This window comes from Plecotus auritus (assembly GCF_963455305.1).
Source record: "Plecotus auritus genome assembly, chromosome: 8".
Lineage (NCBI taxonomy): Eukaryota > Metazoa > Chordata > Mammalia > Chiroptera > Vespertilionidae > Plecotus > Plecotus auritus.
This window is the reverse complement of record NC_137782.1, coordinates 136,941,269-136,961,105: the sequence shown is the minus strand read 5'-3', so window position 1 is coordinate 136,961,105 and position 19,837 is coordinate 136,941,269. Positions and strand designations below refer to the sequence as shown.

At 39.4% G+C, this 19,837-nt stretch overlaps 2 protein-coding genes across 5 annotated transcripts in view; one reads left to right on the top strand and one right to left on the bottom strand.

Annotated features, from left to right (window-relative positions):
* UGP2 (UDP-glucose pyrophosphorylase 2) overlaps positions 1–5,372 on the top strand; it is a 54,828-nt gene extending 49,456 nt beyond the window's left edge. For both annotated transcript variants that reach the window (XM_080686001.1, XM_080686000.1), the window contains exons 9-10: positions 3,686–3,790; positions 4,917–5,372. In XM_080686001.1, coding sequence (XP_080542127.1) covers positions 3,686–3,790; positions 4,917–5,024 — 213 coding nt within the window. In that variant the 3' untranslated portion in view covers positions 5,025–5,372. The remainder of the gene's footprint in view (positions 1–3,685; positions 3,791–4,916) is intronic.
* Positions 5,373–5,951: 579 nt separating this feature from the next.
* Positions 5,952–19,837, bottom strand: part of VPS54 (VPS54 subunit of GARP complex) — a 126,627-nt gene continuing 112,741 nt past the window's right edge. For all 3 annotated transcript variants that reach the window (XM_080685996.1, XM_080685998.1, XM_080685997.1), the window contains 3 exons: positions 12,132–12,239; positions 9,537–9,631; positions 5,952–7,513 (listed from right to left, as the gene is read on the bottom strand). In XM_080685996.1, coding sequence (XP_080542122.1) covers positions 7,408–7,513; positions 9,537–9,631; positions 12,132–12,239 — 309 coding nt within the window. In that variant the 3' untranslated portion in view covers positions 5,952–7,407. The remainder of the gene's footprint in view (positions 7,514–9,536; positions 9,632–12,131; positions 12,240–19,837) is intronic.

Sequence of the window (19,837 nt, the reverse complement as noted above, 5' to 3'; positions counted from 1 at the left end):
ACAATTTTGGTAATATTATACTTAAAACCCTTTTATTCTTGAAATATTAATGTTGCATGTAATATATATAAGATCATTTTTCTTGAGTAATTGGTGTTTATTGCATGTAACATTTAAAATCGTTTTCTTGAGATATTGTTTATTTGCATGTAACATCATTATAGTTAAGATAATTTCTCTTGAAATATTAAGGTTTATTGCATGTAACATATTTAAAATCGTTTTTCTTGAAATAAAAAAAAAAGACATAGTGTGGCTTGGCCTGTGTGGCTCAGTGGTTGAGCATTGACCTCTGAACCAGGAAGTCATGGTTCGATTCCAGGTCAGGGCACATGCCGGGGTCGTGGGCTTGATCCCCAATGTGGGGCATACAGGAGGCAGCTGATCAATGATTCCCTCTCATCATTGATGCTTCTATCTCTCTCTCCCTCTCCCTTCCTCTCTGAAATCAATAAAAATATATTTTAAATAAATAAAGACTAAAATCCTTGCCTTCATGGATGGTCTAGTGCAGGGGTGGGGAATTTTTTTTTTTTTTTTTTTTTTTGCCAAGGGCTGTTTGGATATTTGTAACTTCATTCGATTAATATAATTCACTTAATGTAAATTTATGTTGCTATGAAAAAAGCTCCTAGATTTATTGAATTTAGAGTCTAGCCTGCAGTTGCTTTGGCAGGGCCAGACCAAATGATTTTGTGAGCTTTATACGACCCGTGGGCCAGACATTCTCCCCCTCTGGTCTAGTAAGATAAGGATGATGATAAGCAAATAAACTGAATGTACATTATGCCAAGTGGTAGAAAATGCTATGGAGAAAAATAAATAGGAATGTGTGGGTGGGGTAGTGTTGGTGTCGTTTTACATGGGTGGTCAGACAGCCTTACGAGAAATTGAGTGTCATGCAGGTGTCTGGGTTGAATAGTATTCCAGGCAGGAGGAACAGTAAGTACAGTTAACCCTACCCTATCATGATAAGTGGAATCCAAAAAAATCACATAAAACGTTGAGAGGTTAATGCAGTGGCAGGGTGAGCCTGTGTGGCTGGGCTGTGGAGTCCTGCTGTGCCATCCAAGTCTATGCTAGTCTTGGTTGTGGTTTAGTGCCACCTGGTGTGGATGTGTGTACTGCCTCCTATATTGATGGGGGGCGGGGGGCGGATTCTAGGTCCTGAGGCTGGGCTGGAATTTCCAGGATAGCGTCTGGCATCTTGGAAGTCTCCCAATTATTAGGTACCTATTTTATGAGCCTGGTTGGGCTGGGAAAATCCTGGTGATACAAGGACCCACCATCTTCTCACATCCTGAGATGGGATTGCCATCCATATTTCACATAGCCTCATGCTCCCTTCAGTTCCCTCCCACTCTCCCTAGCCTCTTCTGTAGCCTGCAGGAGATAAGAATGTTTGCTGCCTCGATTTGCCAATAGGGGCTGAGTGGGCAATAGCTAGTTGCTCTGAGGAAGAACATGTTTTAAGAACATTTGAGAGTATAATATGGCTGGAGCAGAGTAAGCAAGTAAGGGGGTGAGTGGATTATGTAGAACCTTGTAATTAAGTATTGGGAGTGTGGCTTTCTTTTTTCTCTTGTGGAGGAGAAGCCATTGGTGAGTTGTGAGCTGAGGAGTGAATCAGGGAACAGTGGTAGAATCAGGAAGACTGGGGAACAGGTTGTTGCAGGAATCCTGGCAAAAGGAAACAGTGGCTCGGACTAAGGTGGTAGCAGTGGAAATAATGAAAAACGTTGACATTTTGAGATATTTTAAAAGTTGTACCTCTAAGATTTGCTGTTGGAATAGATGAAAGGGTACAAAAGAATAGAGGAAGGATGACTCCAAGATTTTTAGCCTGTGCAACTGGAAACATGGAATTGCCATTTACTGAGATGGGGAAGGCTTGGGTAGAGTAGATTTAGGCGGAGAGGGATGAGCAGTAAATTTTGGAGACACCATACTTATTAGATCTTCAAATGGAGAAATTGAATGTGTAAGTCTAGAGCTCAGAAGAGAGATCTAGAAGAGACAGGTAAATTTGAGAGGTGTCAGTTTAGGTACTTAAAGCCATAAGATAAGGATCACCTAGAGAGTGAATTGGGGGAGTGGGGGTGGTCCAAGAACTGAGCTCTGAGGTACTCCAAGGCTTAGATGATGGGGATGGAAGAAGCAACAAAGGTAACTGAAGAGATACAGGTTAGGAATTGGGTGGAAAACAATGAATGTATATATCCTGAAAGCCCAATGAAGAAAAGAGTGATCATCTTTGTCAAGTGCTACTTCTGAATCAAGATGAATGAGAATTTACCATTAGATTCATCAGTGTAGAGGTTTTGGAGGCTGACTGGAATGGATTTAAAAGAAACTAGAAGAAGAGAAATTGGAGCTATGAATCCAAGAATTTTGCCTTGAAGAAAAAAAAATGGCGCCATAGATAGGGATATGAGAGGTTGTTTTGATTTATAAAGATGGGAGACTTTATAACGTATCTATACATTGATGTGAATTAAAGCAATCAAGAGGGAAAAACCACTGAAGAAGGAGAAAGAATTGCTGGACAGTATTCTTGAACAGGCCATAAGAAGGGCTGCTCTTAAGTTGGAGTAGAAACAGTCCAACCTCAATATTAGGAGGGACAGAGTAATGGGTGAGGGGGCAAAAAAAGGGGTGATGGTGGCAGTGGTAGCAGTGGTGGTAGAAGTGTAAATTTCCTGATTGCTTCTGTTTTTCTCAGCAAAATAGGAAATAAGGCCCTATAGGACAATTTCTAGTGCCTATAAGAAAATAGGAAGCAAAGACAGTGATGATTTATAAGGATAATTTGTGTAGTTGCTCTTCCATTTCTTCTGAATCCTACCCATCCCCTCAAGCCCAGCTCCAGTCTAGTTTGCTTCAGACCATGATCTCTCTTTTTCCAACTTCAGATTATCTGAACTACTTATCTGGCTAGTAGCATGTTAGTTGGTTATCTTTTTATTTTTCTAACTAGAGGCCTGTTGCACAAATTTGTGCACGCGTGGGGTCCCTCAGGGTGGCCTGTAGAGACTGGGCCTCAGCTTGCACCCTCAGCCTTGAAGCCCCAACTTGTGCTCACAGCCCCACAGCCCCGCCTGGCACCCCGCCTCGGCCTGGCACTGCCCCCTCACCTGCTCCACCATCCTGCCTGCAGGGTGATCAGTCAGGGCCAGGCCCTGCCCGGCTCCCTCAGCACCTGGGAGCCAGGCAGTGGCACTGCCCCCCGCTGCCTCTGCTGGTCACCGTCTGCGGGGTGATTGGGCTCCCGCTCGCACCCACCTTGGCCTGGCTCTGCCTGCTCACCTGCTCCACCATCCTGCTGCAGTCCTGCTTTCGTCACCCGCCATGTTCTGCACTGCCCCCTGGTGGTCAGTGCACATCATAGTGAGCGGTTGAACTCCTAGTAGAACGACCGCCCGAGGGAACAATGTGCGTACTAGGCTTTTATTATATGGGATGTCTGATCTGCTCAGCTGTATTGTAAACTGTTTGATGGTAGGGACAATGTTCTATCCCCTGGTCTCTCCTGCACAGGATCTAGCATAGCAAGTGCTTAACAAATAGGTTCTTCCAATAGAAGGCCTAAACTTGGCCATAAACAGAATGTTTTGTTAAACTATTTTGTTATTTTAACCCTTAATCCATTTTTGAAACAATTTATATATTCCTATTTTTCTTTCAGGTTCAGGATTATCTAAGGAGATTCGAAAGTATACCAGATATGCTTGAATTGGATCACCTCACAGTTTCAGGAGATGTAACATTTGGCAAGAATGTTTCATTAAAGGTGTGTTGTTATGAAAATTATAGATCTTACAGCTTTACAAACAGGTTTCATTTACTAGTCCTAAATTTACCTTTATTTTAAGGAATACTTCCTAGTCTGTACCAGATATTTGTAAGATATACATTTTTAAAAGGAAATAGCTTACTACAGTATTTAGTATTAACAGTGTCTCCCATTGATATACAGCATAATTAAAATACAATTATAATAGTTGTATATAGGAATTTTGTGGAATACAGCATTCAAATGGAAAGCAAACACTAATAAATAATTGGGCTGGCACTATTTTATTGAAATACGACAACCTTTAAAATAGAATCACTATTAAATTAGCATTAGTTCACTAAAGATGACTATTTGAATCTTGATGAAAGTAGAAAAGTGAGAACTTCATTTATACTGAGTATAATCTATTCCTATTAAACTCATCTATTGTCATCAACTATTATAAACAATAGTCATTCACATTACTTAGTACTTGGGTACTTTTATAACCATCATTCCAAACTAGCGTAAGAAGGACTATGGGCATAAGTATTAAAACTCAGAACCAAAGATACAATAGCTTTTTCTAATCAAGTATTTTTTTAATCCCATACCTAGATTTCAGGTACTTAATGAAGATTAAAAAAAACCAAAAATATATATATGTATGAGATATATCTACATATATACAACCACACATATATAGAGAACTTTACTGTTAATATTGCCTCATCAAAACAGTTTCACTTAAGATATGAAAAATTTATCTGTAAACTATTCTTCATAAAAACTCCAAACTGTTATGTAAATATAAACTAAGCACCCTTTAGTTTCTTTATTGCTGGTGGCTCTGCAAGTAGTTCTTTGAAAGGGCCGGCCAGTCATGTTGTGACACTGGGTCCACTTCTCACCCCTGGTACCACCTCTGATGATTCGAGGAATCTAGAACTACTGCCAGGATTGATACAGAGGACACATTACAATTTTCCTTAACATGTTGTTTTTCAAGTTTAATATTGTTTATATAGTTACTCCATTGTCAGTAGAGTTCTACATAAACTTGATAATTGTAAGAAAAATCAATTGCATTTCAGCTTCAGTTGCAAGTACACTCTTGCTTTTTGTTTTCCCTGTCACTTAGGGAACAGTTATCATCATTGCAAATCATGGTGACCGAATTGACATCCCACCTGGAGCAGTATTAGAGAACAAGATTGTATCTGGGAACCTTCGTATCTTGGACCACTGAAATGAAAAAATACTGTATACACTTTACACTAATTATGGGCTAGTTTCTTACAACAAAATGTTCTCTAGCATTCTATAATAGGCAGGTACTTCTTTTGTGTTTACTGTACCTGCAGTGTTAATTTTTAAAGTAGAGTTTTCTGCAGTATGCTTTTATTTTAGTCTAAGAAAAGCACAGATGGAAGCAATACTTTCCTTCTTGGAAGAGGATCCTGGAAGTTCATCTTAAAGTGCAATATTGTTTAATCTTAAAACTGGGGCAGCTCTGCTGGAAAATCTTTCAACAGAGGCCTCAGTGATGGTCACTTTGAATTGCTTGTGATTTCAAAAATAAAGCTGTGAAGCAATACATGTGTACACTTATACTTTTCAATGTTAACTTTATGAAATGGTGAAGAAAAATGGTATACTCTGGCTAAATAGTTAATCAGTTGGAAGCTTTATTCTTGGGACATTTATACTCACTCGCCAGTTACCTAAAAAATCAAGTTTTTGCATTTCTAAGAATCTTAACCACATCATTATTTCCATAGGAATTAAATTTGAAGGTATTTATTAGTACCTTTCATTTAGTTCTAAAACTGGGGTGCCTGCCATGCTTTCCACAGACTCTCCATTTATTGAAACAAAGTGGTGTTTCTTTTCCCAGCTGAAAGAGCTGGGGTGGGTAGAGGTAGGGCATTTTTTTCACATTCTTGTTCTCTAGTATAATGGGTGGGGGTATAACTTTTTTAAAAGTTCCTTTCCTTGAAGCTTGCTTGTCAGTGAAAAATTTTCTTGAATAACCTTTCAAATCAGGTCTACTAGTAGTATAATTTGTTGCTTTATTCTAAGAATCAATTACATTTTCCAGTTCTCCCATACTTATTTTTTCAGTAGGCTGCTTGTTTAAAGTTTACTATATACTATTAAAAAAGTCTTTTAAAGTCTGGTAATTGTTTACAGCTTTATTTTAGACAGACAGTTAAGAACCAATGACATACCTCTAATGATAAAGGAAAGAAAACAGGCTTTCCTTTTAGGAGATCAAAGAGCACAAAATAAAACTATTTCATTATACATAATCACTACAAGTTAGGCACTCTGACAGGGTTAGGCAAGATTCCTGGTGTGAGGTGAGACACAGGCACTTTCATTTGTAGTGTGCTGCAGGTAACTATTATAAGGTCTTACCCTGGCCGGTGTGGCTCAGTTGGTTGGAGCATCATTGCATACATTGAAAGGTTGCGGGTCCAATTCCCAGACAGGGCACATATCTAGATTGCAGGTTCAGTACCCGGTTGGGGCGTGAATGAGAAGCAACCAATTTATGTCTCCCTCCCCCCTCCCCCACACACACATACTCTTTCCCTTTCTCTCTTTAAAATCAATGAACATCCTCAGGTGAGGATTAAAAAAAAAAAAAAGTCTTTAAATAACTTACTCATCACCTTGTATTTCTGGCCCCAACACAGCAGCTTATATTTTCTATTTCTCCCTGGTCTTTGTTCGTATACACATCGAAAGTAACTTAAAAACAAGAATCCAAGGGAGCCACACTCCACATGTTAAATGTTAAAATGAAAACTCATAAGTAGTCAGAATATATAAAAATGTATTCTTACCTCTGCTAGAAATAAAAAGGCAAAAAAAACCCTTTGTATTTTTTATAAAAATACAACTATTAAACTTCAGGCTTTCATATACCACTTCTCAAAAATATTTAAATTAGCTGCATAAATAAACACCAATACCTTATTATTACTTGTGATCATCCTTTCAAGTATTTAGACTATTCTGAAAGGCTTCACCCAGTGGTGGTAGAAAGATTAAATATGCGGGACACAGCCTAAAACTTGGTCACTGAAAAAAAAAATTGAATTCCTAAATCCAAGCAATCAAAAGATGTTTATTTTTTTATAGAAAGATCTGTAAAAAAATAATTTTCAAACAGTTTTACTTTCATAGAGAAAACTTTCTACAGAGATTGACTAAGATTTTAATATTTTAAATTGTACCATCATTAAATAAAGGTGGGACACCATATGAATTTCATTGCACTGGAAATGCAAAGCATTTTTTAATATAAAGTATACAGAGCATTCTAGTCAACTACAGCTGTGTTACAGCTATGTGTTCTTTTGGATTTGGTCCAAAGAAACCTGAGTCTGTTTCCAGAGAGAATGAAAAATATAGACACCTGATCAGTTATTCTTCACTGAAGGAAGCATAAAATTGGCATTCCTTGTAGATCCCACTGAATCCCAGTTTCCCAACACTGATACTTTCCCCTTCCCCTACCCCAGTTCACTTGGGTTCCAGGTTCAGGTCTTGAATCACAGGCATCCATATTTTCTTAAACACATACGTCCCATGGTCAAGCTACCCAGTTTTCCAGTATGTCATCACCTCTTCTGTTCCCAGATCTCAGCCATATTTAGGTCCAAATCTTTAAGGCCTTTTAAGGCTTGAAGATTTCCAGTGTAAAAAGCTACATCTGCTGTGACCAACCTAAACATTGGAGAGAAAATTATTTTTAATCTCACACTTTCTATTCAAATAAAGTAGCAATGCTCACAGAGTCAAAAGTCCTATCCTAGCTGCTCAACTGTTACTTAAAATTCAGATTTCCTAGGGAGCAAATGTCAATCAATATATCTTAGCAGGATTCCTGCTATCATATGTTCTATTTCAACAATAAATGTCTTTAAAAAGAATAAACCAATGCAGGCTGGACTCCATTTCATAATTCTGCCCAATAGATTTGTCTTAAAACAATGAAATAAAATAGAGAAAATAACAGGTTAAACTGTTTTTTGATCAGTTGCCACTAGGGTATACATGTATATGACTAATAAAATCACAGTACTGATAATCAATACAACAACACTTGATGAAAAGAGAATTACACTGAACTGTCACAATGCCTACCCCTGAAAAAAAAAAAATACTCCTGGCAAGAACATTTAAACACAAATATCAAAGCTCCATGCATAAAAAATAGGGCAGGTCTGATTATATTTTGAAAGATGTGGCCCATAGAAAAACAAATAGGAGACTTTGATTTAGCAGTTTGTAAAAGACGGGAGGGAGTCCAGCTTTAACATTTTAATGAACATCTAAGTTCTGGATTGCTGAACTACCACCTTGGGGCAAAGGTATTCAAGTACCATTAATATTTGCACTATATTCTAATTTATAAATACCTTATGCACTTAAAGTTTCACCTTTTATCATATGTCAGAATTTACTAAGGACCATATATTTTTTTTAAAATATATTTTATTGATTTTTTACAGAGAGGAAGGAAGAGGGATAGAGAGTTAGAAACATCGATGAGAGAGAAACATCGATCAGCTGCCTCTTGCACACCCCCTACTGGGGATGTGCCCGCAACCAAGTTACGTGCCCTTGACCGGAATCGAACCTGGGACCTTTCAGTCCACAGGCCAACGCTCTATCCACTGAGCCAAACCGGTTTTGGCAAGGACCATATTTTTTGTTTGAAATTAATTTATGGTGCTTTAATATCTATAAAATCAAATTATACTTGTGATAATATGGTAAGTACACTGAAACTGACAGCAATAGTTAAAAAAAGGAACAGCTTTTCTAAGGCAATATCGCTACATTAAAATTAAACAAAATATAAATCTACATTTTAAAATACAGTTATGTTTAACACTACTTTTAGTCTATATGAGAAAGTGTATTGAAAATGTTTACATATAAACTAAAAAACTGATAAAGAACATAAAACCAGACATTTGCAACATATATAACCAACAAAGGATTAGGTTGAGGGTATATGGAAAAATCTAAAATGAAGAAAAATGGGCAAAGAATGTGATCAGGAAAAATCACAAGATGAGGACCTCTGAATGACTAATAAATATATGAAAATATAACAAGCATTAGAAAATGCAAATCAAAAATAAAATACCATTGTCTTCCATCATACTGGGAACAAAAAATCCTAACAGCAAATGTTGGCAGGATATAGAGAGAAATGGTGGGAGTGTAAGCTTGGTACAGCCATTGGCAGAACATTCTGGCAATACTTACTAGAGTGGAAATGTACATTTGCTCTAATCCACTTGTAAATGTGTACCCTAAAGAAAAGTATGTACATATTCACACTTTTTTGTAACTCTATGAAGGAATGAGGCAGACTTTATCCTCATTTTATAACTGAGGCACAAGGGTTAATTAGCTTTCTCATGGTGACATGGCTACAAAGTAGGGCTTTGAGTCCTGTCTGGATAGGGGAAGACTATTGGGTAATCTAAGCAGGTGCTACAAACCCACACTGCTTCAAAACAGACATATAAGGTCAGTTAAGTAATTGACCATTTATAAAAACACTTTAACGGAGATAGATATATATCATCTCCACAGAGAGGAAAAAAGCAAAAGGTTGCTGATTTTATAATTTTTGGGCTCCAGCATGATTTTAGTAGAAAAGGACAACATAATGAATAAAACCAACATAACAATTTGATAGGGGAATAGTAAAAATATTTTGAAAACATACCCATTTTGAGGTCCTCCATCATTTATCACATTTAAATGAGACAACTGCTTTTTCAAGTGGAGTTTGTAACTTGCATTAATTCTTAAAAATAACATCTGGGAAAGAAATAAAACTTAAGTTTCTTAAAGCTCTACTGAAATAGAATACAAAAGTATCAGGAGTTATCAATATCAAATCAGAAAAATATTTTAAGTAGCCTTTGTTTTGGCATATATCTTTAAAATGCTCCCTTGAAAATATTTTATTGCTAGATCAGTATAAATTTTTGCCTTTAGCTGGATAAAAGCTCTTTTACCCCTTTTCAGTACTATTTCTTTTTGTAATATGACTTACTAATGCCTTTCTGCCCCTTAGAAGAAGTCCTCTGAGATATGTAAATAGCATATGTCACTGACAGATAAAAAGAATAAAAAGGAATAGAGAATTCTGTAAAATATTAACTATGAACTTGATAGAGAAAACAAAAAAGCCTTACAGTAGAGGCAAGGACACCTTTATCCTTCCAACCTTGTAAAATTACCTGAAAGTATTTTATTGCTCCTGCAGGCATATTTTTTAATGCAATGGCCCAATAATTCTTTGGGAAATACCTGACCTGAAATTATATACAATTAATCTATGGAGAATATTTTGTGGAATTACTGATATTCAAGTGATAATACTGACATAAAATCTATCCTTTTTGCTCAGCTTTGATAAGAGTTCCCTTTAAATTATGATGTAGATAAAAACACATGAGATACCTGTATGCCCAGCTCCCTGACCTGGTTAAGTCTTGCACTAAAATTAGAACTCAGATGACAAATCAAGTTGGTCAGAAAGTCAGAGGTAGGAGATCTTATATGTGGAATGGAAAGGATGGCTTGGCTAAGGAGAAATGAAAAAGAAAAAGAGACCCTTGTGGTTGTTCCATATCTTATGGATCCTCTTCAATCCTCAGCCCCAAATCATGAGGTCAGTATGATTAATGAAAAGTTAGGGAAGCGTGAATGGTGATAGTATGTAAGATGGAAGCCTGAAGTGGCATGGGAAAGGAGACTAGCAGGAGCAAGAGTAGGCAAGAGTAACTAAGAAAGCTACCTTTGCTCCCAAATACCATTTCCATGTATTGAACCAATTAGAGACAAATTGAAATAACAAACTTGTCTAAATAGCAAAAATCCCAGTGAAAGTTAAGTTTATATCCCAGTCATACAACAACTAGGACTGTATTATAACACTACCATCCTACAACTCTCTGGTATAGAGGGAATAAGCTAAGCTAAGGTGGGTAAGAAAGACTGGGGAAAAAAGAATACTGGAACCTCTGAAGTACTGAGGGGAACCAAGGGAAATGGGAAGTAGGAATGTCCCTGAAGAGTGAAGAGAGTGGCGCTCTCTGTCTCTCTCAAGCCAGTGCCTTTCCCTGTCCCCTTCCCCCAGGTGCATTTCTCTTGCCTCTTCCTCCTTAGCTCCAGGCCCTTCTTTTGCCTCTCTAACTTTGTTTCCTAAGCCCATTTCTTCTACGCCTCACTTTTTCTACCTCTGTGACTTTCTAAATAAACTTTCTCTTATTTAAAAAAATAAAATGAGAGAACTCTGTGCTATTTCTGTAGACGAAGACAGTAGGAACAGTAGGTGGATACTTCATAGGTGAAAGGTGCTAAAAACTACACATTTTGCTTTTTCCTGTTTTGTGCCTATTATAGATCATTTATGCTGATTTAATAAATATTAATAAGACATATTAATTTACTTTATGTGCCATCTGATTATTAACTCTATCACTAATTCCTCCCCTATCCAATTTGGGTTAGTAATATAATTCATATTCATTGATAAATGACAATTCTGATTTTTAAGAAAATAACATAATGAGTGGTGTAAACAGAATCTGGGATCTCTAATACTCAATGGACAAATGGAAAATGTGCTTTTTAGAATTGCTAACCATATAGCAAAGCTATTATTGCTTTGACTTAGAGTAAGGGGCACTTGGAAATCAGAAATTTTTATCCATATTCCGTAAGTCAATATAACAACTTAAAAAAATAATATTAGAATATGAACTAAGCTTAATTGTGCCAAAAGAATGTAGAACACTAATTCTACATGCATATTATACTATATTATACTCGACGCCTGGTGCATGAATTTGTGCACCAGATGGGTCCCTCGGCCTGGCCTGTGGGATCGGGCCAAAACTGGCTCTCTGACATCCCCTGAGGGGTCCCGGATTTCAAGAGGGCACAGGCCAGGCCGAGGGACCCCACCAGTGCACAATCAGGGTTGGGGAGGGACCACGGGAGGGCTCCAGGGCATGTCTGGCCTGTCTCGCTCAGTCCCAATCGGCCAGACCCCAGCAGCAAGCTAACTTCGGTCAGAGCATCTGCCCCCCTGGTGGTCAGTGCGTATCATTGCGACTGGTCGACCAGCTGACTGCCCCCTGGTGGTCAGTGCATGTCATAGCGAGCAGTTGAGCGGCCTTAGCATATTATTAGCATATTACGCTTTGATTGGTTGAACGGATGACTGGATGACCAGACACTTAGCATATTAGGCTTTTATTATATAGGATATTATATATAAAAAGTAGTTTTAGGAATTACTACTCACTTGTGTTTGCTCTTCTGGAAGGAGGTCAATTATAGCTTCATGCATTTTTGTCATTTGCTTACAAATATTCCTGAAACAGGCAGAAGGAACGGGAGCTTTCACTTCATACTGGCAGGGAAAAAATAAAGAAAATTATGTTAATGTCCCCACAGACAAAGGTTTTCTGCCCCTACACATCTAACTAATATAGTGCTTAAGCTCACACTTCAACTGTGATCAGATCTACTCCTGCAAATCTCAAGAACTCTTCATTAAATATCCTAATCTACTTTGAGAAAGACACATAACCTTGTGGCTAAGAACACAGGGTTCTTTCCTTAAGATGGCCTGCTTGGGTTCAAATCCCAGTTCTTCCAGTTGTTAGCTATGTGACATTGGGCAAGTTCCCTCATTTCTCTATATCTCAAAGGGCTTGCTATGAGGATTTTAGAAGATGGTCCATAAGAAGACAAAACAGTGCTTGATACAAAGTAATACTCAAAAAATGTTAGCTACTAATCTGTCTCAATATATAATGATGAATCACTAAAGTGGGCCCTTCAAATGAACAGATTATTTTTAAAACATGATTTTAAGAATGTGTCATGATCATATCTGAAATTAATATAATTCTTGTAGAATTAAAATGTTCTATTTCTTTCATAGGTAGGCCAATATAATAATCACTACAGGCCCGGTGCACAAATCCGTGCACCAGTGGGATCCCTTGGCCTGGCCTGTGGGATCAGGCCAAAACCAGCTCTCCAATATCCCCCAAGGGGTCCCGGATTGCGAGAGGGTGCAGGCCAGGCCGAGGGACCCCACCAGTGCACAATTTGGGCCAGGGAGAGACAGAAGAGGTTGGCCAGCCAGGGAGAGACCGTGGGAGGGCTCCAGGGCATGTCCAGCCTGTCTCGCTCAGTCCTGATCAGCAGGACCCCAGCAGCAAACTAACCTACCGGTTGGAGCGTCTGCCCCCTGGTGGTCAGTGCACATCATAGCAAGCAGTTGAGTGGCCTTAGCATATTATGCTTTGATTGGTTGAACGACCGACCAGGCAACCGGACACTTAGCATATTAGGCTTTTATTTATAGGATATTTACCCTAAGGTTAAGGAAAGACATATGTTTATATGTAAGTAAATGGCTATTTATGTGTATGTATGGTATGTGTGTGCATATGTGTGTGTGTGTATGCTTGAATGAAAGGGTCAGATATTCTGCTAACCGGAGTATACAAAGATGAATTAGAGAAAAGTCCCTTTGGGGACCTGACTGTCTAAAAGTTAGTTGGTGTTCCTGAAAGCAGACATTGCATGACACAGGAACACAGATGAAGGACATTTTTTTTTTTTTTTTCAGGTTTCAATGGTTTTTTTTTTTTTTTTTTCAAATTTTTTATTAAGGTATTATATGTGTACATATCTTACCATTGCCCCCCCCCCACCCCACTCCCATACCTGCCCTCACCCCCCAATGTTTTGCATCCGTTGGTTACTCTTATATGCATGCATACAAGTCCTTCAGTTGATCTCTTATTTCCCCCACCTCTCCCTAACCTTACCGCTGTAATTAGACACTCTGTTTGATGCTTTACTGCCTCTGTAACTATCTTTTGGTTCATCAGTTTATAATGTTTTTCATTATCCCTAAATGAGTGAGATCATGTGGTATTTTTCTTTCATTGACTGGCTTATTTCACTTAGCATAATGTTCTCTAATTCCATCCAGGTGTCTACAAATGGTAGTAATTCCTTCTTTTTTATGGCAGCATAGTATTCCATTGTGTAGATGTACCATAGTTTTCTGATCCAGTCATCTGCTGACGGGCACCTAGGCTGTTTCCAAATCTTAGCTATCGTAAATTGTGCTGCTATAAACATAGGGGTGCATATATCCAGATGAAGGACATTTTGATGGTCGCAGAGATGGCTTCCTAAGCAGCACACCAGGACTGCTGAGTCTTCAAAGGAAAAAAAAATTAAGTAAAAGTGAAACCGAGAGCGGGCTGACGGTTGCCAGATGGGAGGGAGGCTGGGAGACAGAGTGAAAGAGATGAAGGGATTAAGAAGTAAATTGGTAGTTACAAAATAGTCACGGGGATATAAAGTACAGCATAAGGAATATAGTCAATAATATTGTAATAACTATGAGTGATGCCAGGTGGGTACTGGAAATATTGGGGGAAGAACTTTGTAAAGTATATGATTGTCTAACCACTACACTGTACACCTGAAACTAATACAAAATAATGTTGAATGTAAACTGTAATTAAAAAATAAAATTTAAAGTTCTTAAAAAAATTAAGTGAAAGTATTTCAAATAGAGTATATACCTCGAAGCCATTCTGCAATCTGATTAATACTTCTAAAATGCAATGGTGTGATTCATTAGTTTATAAACTTTGGAGTTTTGCTTCTGTTTAAAATTCAGAAAGCTGCAAGAGCATGCTGCTACTACCCTAACCACAAGGAAAAAACTGGAATAATTTATAAATAACTTCTTAAACTCATCAGAGAACAGGGGTCACGGAAACCAAGGAACTAATTCCAAAGAGTGACAAGGCCCTCTAAGGAGATGGGACATAGCAACTGTCCACTTTGGGCAGAGCATAGGAATAAGAGGTAATCAACATAGAAGCAGATAAGAAAACAACAAACATTTTAACAAATTCTCAAAGGCCAAATGTGGACTAGCATCGAGTACATGAGGACCCTACCACAGGAGAGTCTGCACTCATGCACAAGGGTCTTCAGTAGGTGCTTCCCAGCAACACTGGGGTCAGGACAGGAGACCACAGAGAGATACGTGCAAGCAGGAAGAGGTACCACTAGGGAAAAGTAACAAATGCCACCTCCTTCCCTGAACCCTCTTCTTATAACAAAGCAAAAAACTCAAGTCTCTGAGAAAAGGCACCAAACTCTGTCATCCCTGGAGTCTCTGTGTGAGGATTAGAAACAAAACATGCCTGTTCCAGAGGGAAGGGAGGAAAACACCTTAATAAGCACAGGATCCTACACCAATCAATGCAGAGGTTGGCTACCCCTGGAGGAGGGGTGGGAGCAGAGAAGGCTTCACATGACCTGATTTCAAGACTTAGAATAATGTTACAGTACAGACATATAGATCAATGGAACAGAAGAGAGTCCAAAATGTTGTAAATTGACACAAAGATAGTCTACTGATTTTTAACAAAGGTTCCAATAAAAAAGATAATCTTTTCAAGAAAAGGTGTTAGTTAGATATGAAAAAAACAAAACTTTGACTTATACTTTGCACTACAGTTGTCCCTTAAACCAGTGGTTGTGGACCACTGGTGGTCCGTGAGGTCTGAAAGGTTGGCGACTGCTGCCTTGAACAACACAGGTGTTAACTGAGAAGGTGTACTTATTCACAGATTTTTAAAATCCTGGTTTGTTCAAGGGTCAGCCTTTTTGATACAGGGTTGGGAATCTGCAGATGCAGAGAGCCAACTGTAGTTAAGGTTTTGCAGAGTCTAAAGTTACATGCGAATTTCTAACTGCAGTGGGTGGGTGTCCCTAATCCCCACATTGTTCAAGGGCCAACCATTTATACAAAAATCAATAGAAATGGACCACATACATATGTAAAACCTAAAACAATAAAACTTCTAGAAGAAAACACTAGAAAATATCTTAGTAACTTAGGTTATACAAAATTTCTTAGGACACAAGAAACATCCTATCTAATAAAAGAGTAATATGCAAATTAACCATCTTTCCGCTACACCCACAAGCCACGCCCACAAGCCATGCCCACCAGCCAATCAGGAGCAAATATGCAAATAAACCCAACCAAGATGGCTACGGCCACAGAGAGCAGGAGGGAGGCTTGGGTTTCCCTGGCAATGGAGGAAGCCAAGCTTTCCACCTGCCCTTGCCGGCCTAGGCCTCCACTCAAGGCTACAAAGTTTCAATGATAGAAGATACATAAATCCAAACAGAAACAGCGGCAGCCACGGAGCTGGAAAGAGCAAGAGGCTAGGGTTGCCCCCAGCGATGGAGGAAGCCAAGCTTTTCGCACACCACGGCAGGCCCAGGCCTCCGCTTAAGGCTACAAAGTTTCAATTATAGAAGATACATAAATCCCAACAGAAATGGCTGCCGCCACGGAGCAAGCAGAAGGCTTGGCTCCGCTCCAGGCCACAAAGTTTCAATTATAGAAGATAAATAAATCCCAGATCCCAGGGCCTCTGCTTGGGTTGCCAGGGGGCATGGCTGGCCTGCAAACCACCACAGGCCCCTCGCCCAGGCCACCCCACACCCCAAGGGAACCCCCACCCTGATCCGGGACACCCTTCAGGGCAAACCAGCTGGCCCCCACCTGTGCACCAGGCCTCTATCCTATCTAATAAAAGGGTAATATGCAGATTGACCATCACTCCAACACACAAGATGGCTGCCCCCATGTGGTCAAAGATCCTGCCCCCATGTGAACACAAGATGGCCACCACAAGATGGCCAGCAAGGGAGGTCAGTTGGGAGGGACCAGGCCTGCAAGGGAGGGCAGTTGGGGGCGATCAAGCCTGCAGGGGAGGGTAGTTAGGGGTGACCAAGCCGGCAGAGGAGGGAAGTTGGGGGCGACCAGGCCTGCAGGGAAACAGTTGGGAGGGACCCAGGTCTGCAGGGGAGGGCAGTTGTGGGGGACCAGGCCTGCAGGGGAGGGCAGTTAGGGGTGACCAGGCCTGCAGGGCAGGGCAGTTAGGGGTGACCTGGCCTGCAGGGGAGGGCAGTTAGGGGCAAACAGGCTGGCAGGGGGGCAGTTAGGCATCAATCAGGCTGGCAGGGGAGTGGTTAGGGGGTGCTGAAGTGGTTAGGGGCAATCAGGAAGGCAGGTAGGCAAGCAGTTGGGAGCCAGCCGTCCCGGATTGTGAGAGGGATGTCCGACTGCCTGTTTAGGCCCGATCCTGGTGGGCAGTCGGACATCCCTCTCACAATCCAGGACTTAAACGGGCAGTCGGACATCCCTCAAGGGGTCCCAGATTGGAGAGGGTGCAGGCTGGGCTGAGGGACATCCCCCACCCCCGTGCATGAATTTCGTGCACCGGGCCTCTAGTGAACAATAAAAGAAAAAAATGATAAACTGAAGTTCATCAAAAGTAAAAACTGCTGCCCTAACTGGTGTGGCTCAGTGGATAGAGCGTCGGCCTGCGGACTGAGGGGTCCTGGGTTCGATTCCAGTCAAGGTCATGTACCTTGGTTGCAGGCACATCCCCAGTGGGGGGTGTGCAGGAGGCAGCTGATTGATGTTTCTCTCCCATCGATGTTTCTAACTCCCTATCCCTTTCCCTTTCTCTCTGTAAAAAAATCAATAAAATATATTTTTTAAAAAAAAGTAAAAACTGCTTTGTAAGACACTTAAGAAAATGAAACGCTAAGCCATGGACTGGGAGAAAATACTTACAAACACATATTAAATAAAGGATTTGTATCCAGGGCATATAAGTCAACAAGATTTAAAAATCTATTTATTTACTGATTTATAGTGTACATTTATTAAAGCTGGTGACAGTGAAACAAGAAAGGGCTTAGGATAAAAGAAGCAACATGAGAGAGCCTCAGTGGGGCTGCCATGGCTCACTGAAAAATGAAAGTCACAGTGACATAAGTGAGTCCAGGTGTGGCTGCTATTGGCTCACTGCCAAGTCAGAGGAAAGGGGACCTTGGAGACAGGTTCAGCTCAGGATGAGCTGCTGCTGCCCATTACTCCCCTGGTTGCAAGTCTTGTGGGGGCTCTTAGAACTTAAGAAAAGCATGCCTGAGAAAGAAAGGCGTGGGCATGCTCCAGAGTGGGCCTGTCCCAATTCTTTAAAATAAGCAAACAATTTGAACACTTTACCAAAAGAAAAGATATGGATGGCAAACTGACATATGAAAAGATGTTCAACATATTAGTCAGAATATAAATTAACACCACAATGAGATAGTGCTCCACACACACCAACCAGAGAACTAACATTAAAAAAATTGACAAACAATAGAAAGTGCTGGTGAAGATGAAGAGCACCTGGAACTCATACATCACAAGAAGGAAGACAGAATGGTATAATCATCCACTTCGAAAAATAATTTGGCAGATTTTCACAGTTATAACGTTTTACATTTCTATACAACCATCAATCTATTCCAAAGTATTTATACAAAAGAAATGAAAACACATGCCCACACAAAGATTTGCACATGAATGTTTATAGCAGCATTATTCACAACAGCAAAAAACTAGAGACATGCCAAAGGTCTATCAACTGATGAATGGATAAACTAATAGTGGAACATCCATACAGTGGATGCTACTTTACCATAAAAAGGAACAAACCTCTACTAACATGTGCTGTAACATCCATGCATTTCAAAAGCATTATGTTAAATGAAAGGAGCCTGGGACAATAAGCTATATTTTCTGTAATTCCATTTATAGGACATTCTGGAAAAGGTAAAACTATACAGATGAAAATTAGATAAGTGGTTGTCAAGGTTTTGGGATGTGGGGAGAGGACTACAAAAGTGACTAAGGGAATGTTTAACAGTAATGGAACTGCTCTGTATGCTGACAGTGGCAGTTCCACTACTGTATACATTTGTTAAAATTATCAAACTATACACTGAGTGGCCAGATTAGTATGATCTCTGAACGCATAAATATCTGGCCACTCAGTGTACTTCTCTTGAGTACCTCATTTATTTGATATCAAAGATACTATAAATCGTGCACCTGATCAGTTTTCCCCTTTGCACTGGCTGATAGAAAGCTCAGGGCAAATAGGTGGTTGATCTCCAGCAAAAGTCTAGAATACTTCTGGTACCCATTTGAGATACAAATACACTGAGTGGCCAGATTATTATGCATTCAGAGATCATAATAATCTGGCCACTCAGTGTATACTTAGAGTGAATTTTACTGAATGTAAACTATACCTCTATAAGCATGACTTAAATTGCTTAACTTTTCATTAATTAAGTTCTCTACTATCTTTCCAACACATCTCCTATTCCTCTGTTCACCCGCCTTAATACATTAGCTAAATAGCATTGCTTATCTTTATTAACAACAAAAGCATTAGCAGTCGACATTTACTGAAACATGCTATAGTCAGACACATGATAAAAGAAAAGTGCTTCACATATACTATCTCATTAATCCTCACTACAACTTTATGAGACCCTATTATAATCCCCATTTAGAGACAGAAACTGAGGCTTAAGGAGGTTAATAATTTGCCCAAGGTTCTTCAAAGGCTAATATGTGATAAACATGTAACTTGAACTTAGGTCTATCTGACTCTAAAAGCCTGACATTAAACTTTCTTATGATTTCTTACCAACGTGTGTTTTCATGATGTTACTTCAGAGTATCTCCACACCTCATTTCATTTGCCATAATTATACCTATCTTTAAAAGCAAACCTTATATGCATGCCTCATCCATAAAGCTTTCCCAGGCTTCCTTCCCTAGCTGGCAATATATTTCCTCCAAAGCATTAAAAGCTCAAATAGCACCAAATTGATTCTTTATGTATGACACTTTATATCTTCTATCTGCTGTTATAGTTGTTGATGTACTTTTTCCACTAGGTAAATACCTAATATCTAAAATTATAAATATTTATTATTTGAGTACAAGATAGAAGGCTTCTTCACCCTTGTGTATCCCTGTTACCTAACACCATTTAACTGAATAAATGAATGAATGAAAGAATCAAGGCTAGG